The following is an 8,896-nucleotide window of genomic DNA, read 5'->3' as shown; positions in this document are numbered from 1 at the left end:
ATATGCTTTAACACATTTGGCTATCTGGGAATCTCTAATGCAAAATTGGGATTCCCATTTAAACAATAAGGATAACCTTCACGTGACCTTCAAACGACTCTCCAAGATTAAACTAATGATACTATTTTATGCATTTCTCGAAATCAAACAACTTTTCTATGAAACAGTATTCTGTAAAATGCTTTGCTTCTGAGATATATGTTCATCACACTTTAACTGACTCACCTTATACATATAGTAGAGAGCATCATCGTGCGTGGTCAGAAAAAATAGTAACATAGAGAAGAAGCAATAACAAGCTACTCTTGATTCGGGTAAAATTCTTCTTTATTTCGAGGATTTAATAAAGAATGTTTTGATTCACTATGGAATCTTCTTCAGTGTCTGTACATAAAAAAATTAAAATGAATACATGATCTATTTGCAACGATACTGAAGTGTAAGAATCGCCATCAACAACTCTCAAAAATGTCTTTATTTTACTTACAAAGTTTTACTCAGAGTTTTTTTACAAAGTATAAGTATTTGCGCTCGCAATGCTAAGGACTGCCTGACGTGACTTTTGATTTGAACTTTGATTTTGAATTTTTGATTTCGGATCTGGGCTTCGGATCCAAGATCCGGGGTTTTTGTTCGGAGATCAGGGAGTGAGGATTCCCTGATCTCTATCATTCAATTTGTCCCTTAATTATCCTTTCCATGATCTCTGCCGAATTATCGATCTCTCATTCGTTGATCTCTCAGAGGCAAGTAACTTCGCCTGCGTTCGATTTCTAGGTCGGTAGAGTTATCGATTGTTTAGATTTTGGTATCGGCGCGTGTCTTTTTTATCTTGTTTATAGTAACGTACGGCGGTCTTCGCCCCTCGAATTTTATGCGGTCTCATTGAAGCAACAAGAGCTATGGCGAGCACGTGATCCGTAATGCGTGAGAGCTCATTGTTCATTATACTCCCTTTGTGAGAGTCGATCGGGATTCAAATTCCTCGGCTCGGTTTAATGTTTAAAATACGTGATCAAAATCGGATTGACTTATCTCGCGAGACTCGCTAGTCTTCGCCTGGGAATTTGTTACTTAAACGGTAAATATTGACAATAACGGATCTTCCGATCAACCTGAGCTTTACATATGTTGTCAAAGACATTGTCCTGAGTAACATGCAAAAACTTTTAGCCGTCGCTCATTGTTTATAAAAAAGTTATAGACAAAAAAAGTAATAAATAAATTTTTTTTTGACATGTATATTTTCTTCATGTTGTAAGTGTGTAGGCAGAGGGGAGCTACGCCCTCCCGCAGGGAGAGGGGCTACGTCCCTCCCTCTGCTCCCCCTCGAGAAAAAATAAAGAATTATTTTATGCAAGGTTATATATATGTAATATTCAAAAATAAAACATCATAAACAGAAGGTAATATGTACGCAAAACATGATAAGCTCAGGGGGGTGCAGGGGTGGAGCGTAGTCTTCTTCTGCAGGAGGCGCAACCCTCCCTGCCTACACGCTTACAACGTGAAGAAAATGTCCATAATGTCAAAAAAAATTTATTTATGAAACTTTTTTTGTTTGTAATTTTTTTATAAACAACGAGCGAGGGCTAAAATTTTTTGCATGTTACTCAGGATAATGTCCTTGATAACATATGTGAAGCTCACATTGATCGGAAGGTGTTATTGTCAATATTTACCGAATATAAATACAGAAGAGATACGCTACAAACATACTCACTTTGAGGAAAATAGAGAAAGGAAAGTAGCAACTAAGTAATTGTCAGTCGTACGCAAGAAGACGCAAAACATCCCGCTTCGAAGACAACCGACAGACAGTGTTCACAGTTTTGGCTTCCTTACAGCTTGCTAAAACGGTGGAAGGAATGCGCACAACACACAGCAGCGAGTTTATGCAATTAGAATTCGCTACTGTGGCGCATCCTCTGTACCGCTTTAGTATGCTGTAGTAAGGAAGCCAAAACTGTGAACACTGTCGACAGACTGAGTAGCCTCCCCCTCACATAGTACATGTAACCGTCTCCCTACCACACGCTTGAAAACGAACAGAGAATGACTATGTCGTCTTGTAAATTTCCAAAAATAAAAAACACGGTTTCAGAGTGTCCGATATGACGTTAATTGAATTGCTTTATACTTTAGTGTGTATCGTCTCGGAGACAGACCTCTTGAAAAATAAAGATTCTATGTCAAAAATTTTTGTATTTTGCCAATTGAAATTGTGATCCGTATCAATTCTATGCTGTGTAACGACAGAAACATTCTCCGCGCAACGATTAATCTGTTTTTTATGTGTGGAAATCTTAATTTTGAGTTGTTTCATGATCTCTCCTACGAAGTATCGCAATCATTACATTGCAACTTATAAACCACGTATTGTTTGTTCAATTTTTACCGAATCTTTGATATTTGTAATATTTATTTATTGCATATTAAACTAACAAATTTAATAAATAATAAGTATATAGAGAATTATCCTCTGGCTCTTTAAAAAATTTAATAAATTTATTACATATTAAGTTAACAAATTTCTATCTTCCTTTTTCAACGATTTTGAAATTGTGTGATAATTAATAATGATAATTTATTGATAAATGGTATAACGAAATAATTTTTGACGGTTTTTGAAGTTCATTTTGTCTCCGAATTGTTCGATTTTCCGTTAAGTTTGTTCGCAATTAGATATTTTACACGGTCATTGATGACTTTAAAAATTATTTCTAACGGATAGTTGTTGGAGATGAGGACGTTGATTATAAATTTTGATCAATCCTTATATTCAATCTTGATACATTGTAATGGTCGTCTAACACATATTGTTACCGTTCAACATAGAAGTGCATATAAAGTCTTGCGATTGAAGAAGTCTGAATAAACAGTCAAAACGTTTCAGTTTTCATCATTACATATTATTTCACTGCACAACACCCTGCAAAATTAATTCATATTTGCCGACTCTTTACACAAGTTTGTTTTTTATTAATTGAACCAGAGGACAACCCTCATCATTTGATATTGTTTTATAAATTTTGTTCTTTGTTTGAAACGCAAGGTTAGGGAACTACAACAGAGCTCTGTTTACCATTCTGATAATGGTTCCTATTTTTTGAGAGATTGGGTGTGAGGAGTGGTAATTTAAATACCTGCCCGAAAACGTGGTACCAATTGCACATGATTGTCCCGTTAGCAAACAATCAATTTGACATCTAAAAAGCTCAAAGATTTTTTATCCTGTGTCTCAATCATGAACCTCAATTTGTCATTTATATCCGTTAAAAATATCCATTAGATAATTTAAATTGTTGACGGACGCGGTTAAAATAATAGTTTGTTTTAAAAAAATTAAAATTTGGCTTCCTCTTGTATTACCGATATGTAGATGAGATTATTTTTTAATCGCGTCCGCCAACAATTTGAATTATCTATTGGATATTTTTAACGGATATAATGACAGATTGAGGTTCACGATTGAGACGCAGGATGGAAATTCTTTAAGCTTTGTAGACGTCAAATTGATTGTGTCTAATTACGGGACAATCATGTGCGATTGATACCATAAGCTCACGTTTTCGGGCAGGTATCTAAATTACCACTCCTCACACCCAGTCTCTAAAAAAATAGAAACCATTATCGGAATGGTAAACAGAGCTTTATTGTTGTCTCACTCTGTATTTCAAACAAAGAACAAAATTTATAATAAACGTTCTCATTTTCAACAACTATTCGTTAGAAATAATTTTTAAAGTCATCAATAACCGTGTAAAATATCTGATTGCGAACCAAAGTAGTGGAAAATCGGACAGTTCAAACTCCACACCAACTTCAAAAACCGTCAAAAATTATTTTGTTGTATCTTTTATCAATAAATTAACGTACACAATTTCGAAATTGTTGAAAAGAAGAAATAGAAATTTGTTAGCTTATAAAAGTAAATCAATAAATTGAATCAATTTTGTTGGAAATATATATATACTCGCTTTTTGGTGTAAACTGTTTTTATTCAAGATAACGATTTTTGTGTACAATAGTTGCATATGACAGTAGTAGTTACACAAGAAGATATCGAACGAAAGTAGAAAAAAGCGGGCAGACCCCGCTATTGCTATCAAAAAAAGGGGGGCAAAGCGTTGCGCCAGGCGCTCAGCGTGAACCAGTAGCGTAGGAACTGTCTCGTAGATACAGAGAAGTATGAACAGCGTTTTAACCAGCGCGTGATTCCTCAACATACCGCCCCTTTGAAAAGGTTAAGCCCTTTTAACTAGCTTAACATGTTTTGAGACTTGACTAATCACAGCACTAGAGCCTGAAACATAAAGATAATTAGATTTGTGCAAAGTAAACAATTAAACATAATTGAACAACAAAAAAAGAAACATATTGATTAAACATTTTTAAGTTTTCTTGACCTAACTGCATAAATTGTCTCTCTGCAACAACGGAGAGCTTAGTCAGCCTCTCGTAACGGCAACACACAAAGCTTTGTAATCGGTCTTTTATACACTTCTTTACTGGTTTTGATGGACGCTACACGAGCTACTTCATCAGATTCAGAATTGATACTCTCAATGCAGCCAATAAGCCATCTTGACGATGATGCATTATCGTTGCTGATGAGAACTATATCGCTGGTTTAACTTAAGCTCCTTTGAATATTGCCACTTAGTTTTTTGCTGCAACTGATGCAAATATTCTCGACTCCAGCGCTTCCAGAAATGTTGATGTATTTAACTGACACGTTGGCAACGTGATCGATTAGTTGACAAGTGCATAACGTCCTGTTGTGGTATAGAAGTGATTGTGTCTCTAACCAAGAAATGACCAAAAGTTAAGAGGGTACTGGCAGTAATGTAAGATCTTGCAGGCTAGCACCAAGAGCACCGAGATGGTAGGAGCCACTGGGAGCACGCATACAAGCGAGAACCGCCGTCTGTGTGCGTGACGTCACGCTCGGCTGTTCGGCTCGTGAAAGAGCGCAGACATACTATGTTCTGCCTCGCTTCCACCAAGCCCACTACTCGAGCAAGACACTGAGGCTAGAAAGCAATGTTTTGTTACGCGCTTGTAGCCTATGACAATATGACAACGAAAAATGCTTTTCCATGACTTACAATCTTAGAAAAAGTAGATAATATTATTGATAAGGATGAGTTAAACATCTCATGCATCATGATCTCAAGATCATGTATCGTATTATATGCGTCGCGCTGTATGACTGATCATTTATATCGCGCTTTAATCGTAATAAGCAATACAAAAATTAAAAAATGAAAATAGTTACGTCGTCATGTATTAGATAAAGTTCTAATCACAGAGCAAAAAGCAAAGTTTAAAAGCGTTGCTAAGACATCTCTTTCAATGATGCGTTATATTTTACTTATTCTATAATGAGTTGTAAATGTTCCGTCGCCAGTTGCGCAACGCCCAAGTTCAACTGAAAATAGCACTGTTCCTCTAGTTGTCATCTGTTGCTATAACTCATTGTAGAATGACTTATAATTATAATCATCGTTCGCAGCGCGTCATATTCAAGTTAGCTATCGTATATTACGCTTGGAAGTTTGGTTTATTATATAGTGACTGTGGAGAAATAATATGTAAAAAGATAATAGTGAGTACGAAATAGTGAGTGAATTCTGACTATTGATTTGATTATATTCAAGATATTTGACTTAGTAATGTTAATTTTTTTGTGTTTATTAATTTATGAATTATTACTATTATGTTGCAGCTTTGTAATTTGAAAGATATATATATTTGTATATTTGTCAAGCGATTTTGAAACATAAGAAAATCATATATGGTTGAATTCAGCGTAAAAAATGCTATAATTTTTTCTTACAAAAATTTTAAAAGTTGAAAAAGAAAAAATGACAGGTGGGGGTAAATAAAAAAATGTTGAATGAAAAATAAATCTAACTACGCGGTTGTTAAGCCTATAAAATACTATGCAACTTTTATTTGAAACATTTTTTTATATCTCTTACCGGTTTGATGGGTCTCGCATAAAACAAAAAACCGATTTTTTTTTCAAAGGGATGTATCACTTCCCAAACGTGCAAGAAAGCACATAAGAAAAAATACGGGTCTCTTATTTTTAGCTACTTTACAACATATTCAAAGCTCATCAAAATCGGAGAGGGACACTTGCGTCACTTCCCTTGTGAGTCGAGTTCTTGAGGATGAGAATGCTAAAAAGTTTTTTGTTGTTCCGTATGTTCGGTTGGTTGCGAGGGGTATGACTAATTTTGTGAAGTCTAGAGCCGACATGAGGCTTGCCTATGTCAGTAACAACAAGCTTTCTAAGTTTATTCGCGTTCATAAGGATCCTTTGCCTCCTTTTTCCAAATCTGGTGTAGTTTATTTTATAAAATGCAATGACTGTCAAGCTTCGTACGTGGGCCAAATAAAGAGACTTCTTAACACACGTATTAATGAACATAAGAGCCGCATCCATCGTAACACGCCGCAACAATCTGTTATCACCGACCACAGAATTGATTTTAAGGGGTAACACCACTGTAAAGGCCCAAAAAATTGCACTTTTTCGACATTTTTTTTTTTAATGGAAGGAAATGAAATAAAGTATTAATACTCCGTAAAGTTAATAAGCATATATTGAAGTACTTGTAAAAANTTTTTCATAAAATAATATTACAAAATGGCGGAATGGCAGCCATATTCCCGATGCTCCTTTAAAATAAAGGGGTCCGCGGCAAGCGGTGTAGCTGTTGGAAATTTGAACCTAGAACAAATAAAAAAATTCCTCATGATCTTCAATGGTATATCTAGTACAATACGTATGGGATTTTAGAAATATTGATTTTTGAGTGATTGGCGAGCATTTGAATAAAGTCGTTCATTTTTCGACAAAAAAAAGTGACATTATTTGGCAATAAAAAATGTTTAGAGCAACGTATCAAAAATTCCATACGTATTGTACTTCGAAATGTTGTTTTGAATGTACAGTAAAAAAATTCAAGTGAAAATATTAAAAATTGTTAGAGTTATACTGCTTGCCGCGTTGAAAAAACGTGTTTCGAGAAAAACGCGTTTAAAGTTTGGAGTTGTATTATGAACACGAAAAAATTGAAAATTCGACTCAAAAAAAATTTTTACCATTAGTCTGCAATCCCAGCACCGTAAAGCTGCCCTTCTAAGTTGGAATATTCGTCCTCCATTTCTTTCCTCGCAGATGTTATGCCAGAGCGCGCTTTTTTTGCCGCATCTGATAATTGCGCCTCTGCGTGCTTGATTCGTTTTGCATCGGATTCGATGCAAAAATTATATGCTTCGACGCCAATTTCCATTTCCAGAAGCTGCATAATACGTAAAATATTAGTTATTCCATCATTAAAGACGCATGTAGCGATATCCGCTGCTATATTTAGGACTGTCTTGCCGCTTGAATACGATTTAGGAGCCAAATTCCACACTGTCGCATTAAAACTTTCGTTACTATTCTGCGTGTAACCGCCCAGGCAACGGTTTAGTAACTCGTCCCGACTCAAATCTTCATAAATAGGTTTTATGGCTTCGTAAACTTCCTCGGAAAGCGGTGACTTGTGACGGAAAGTGTCCAAGGTATCTGCTTCTTGCGCCTTCTTCCAATTGCACCAAGATTTCGAGCACTTCTCGTGTTGCGGATTTTCGTCAGTTGATAACTTATGAAATAAGGTCGCCCAAATTTCATTTTTCATGTCATCTAAGGATGTTGGGTTCCGACGAATGGCCAAACCATAATAAATAGTCAGCTCGTCTATTAATTTGGCACTTAATTTTCCTTTTCCTCCGAGGTTTTTCGATGATTTTTTAAGATTACGAAGTCGCGTTCCCATTCTTTTCTGTACGTGCGAGATGCATTCTTTCTTCTGTACTACTAAATCTTCATACGGTTCAGAGTCGATAATACCTTTAAATGTTTTGCTATCACCATCCCCGATGTAGCTTGACTACTTCTAGAGACATCTAGTAGTGTCTCACATAACTTAGAAATCAATAAGCAAGGTATTATGCACTACTCTCTCGACAGGTTTCCACCCGGAGCAGGTAGCCGTTTCGGAGTCGCCCGACTCGTTCGGTACACAGCTCGGAATTTCGATGAAAAAAATTAGTTTCACGTATAAAAGTTTTTTCCTCGTATTCTACAGGGTTCAAAGGATTTTTTAAGCCCAAAAAAAAAAGCGATTTTTTGAAAATTTTACAGTGGTGTTACCCCTTAACCATGAATTTGACTGGAGCAATGTTTGTATTTTGGATGAGGAGCACTCTTATAATAAGCGTCTTGTCTCCGAGATGCTTTTTATTAAAAAACAAATAGCTGGTCTTAATTTCCAAGTGATACTGAATTACTTGATAATGCATATTTACCGTTAGTTGAAAGATTCAGTAAACTATAAATGGTTGGTTTCTCCTTCCAATTTCGTAAGATATCTCTGATTTCTCTTTATCTTTTCTTTGTTTTTACCTTTTCGACCTAATGTCATTTACGTTACAACTGTGAGTGGAACAACACGTTCCTTTTCTCTTTCTTTTGTCATTATTGTCGTTGACGCACACTTTTGTGAATTTAATGTCTTTTTTGTTTTAATTGTGAGTAATTTGATTTTATTTATTAATTTTTTTTCTTTGTTTTTATTATTCTATTTATCTTACTGCGTTTGATCTTACACAAGATTTATTTTCTGAAGATGCTTCCACCCGGGAATCGAAACGTCAATGTTTTTTGAATATAAGGATTTTACAATAAATATACACACTGTTAACTGTGTCCAGGCTCTCATTGGCCATTTCACTTTTTAAAGTTTTTCTACTATATTCTGTCTTCTTCAAAAAAATTTTGCGCTATAAAAATACTCTAATATAAAAAATTTGAAACATAACTATCACAGTTAAG

At 35.3% G+C, this 8,896-nt stretch overlaps 1 protein-coding gene across 1 annotated transcript; it reads right to left on the bottom strand.

Moving 5' to 3' along the window:
* Positions 1-6,599: 6,599 nt before the first annotated feature.
* LOC109861115 lies at positions 6,600-7,838 on the bottom strand. The gene is made up of 2 exons (XM_020440631.1): positions 7,120-7,838; positions 6,600-6,745 (listed from the first exon to the last, which is right to left on the bottom strand). The coding sequence occupies exon 1, from the start codon at positions 7,836-7,838 to the stop codon at positions 7,122-7,124; it is 717 nt and encodes a 238-aa protein (XP_020296220.1). The 3' UTR covers positions 6,600-6,745; positions 7,120-7,121.
* Positions 7,839-8,896: the final 1,058 nt, after the last annotated feature.

The sequence above is a fragment of the Pseudomyrmex gracilis genome, unplaced genomic scaffold (assembly GCF_002006095.1).
Source record: "Pseudomyrmex gracilis isolate BER0280 unplaced genomic scaffold, ASM200609v1 scaffold_585, whole genome shotgun sequence".
Lineage (NCBI taxonomy): Eukaryota > Metazoa > Arthropoda > Insecta > Hymenoptera > Formicidae > Pseudomyrmex > Pseudomyrmex gracilis.
Note: the sequence above shows the minus strand (reverse complement) of the source record. Positions and strands in the feature narration are given on the sequence as shown.

Excerpts from the sequence above, each read along its gene's own strand:
- LOC109861115 (XM_020440631.1), bottom strand. The coding sequence starts at position 7,838 with ATGGGAACGCGACTTCGTAATCTTAAAAAATCATCGAAAAACCTCGGA.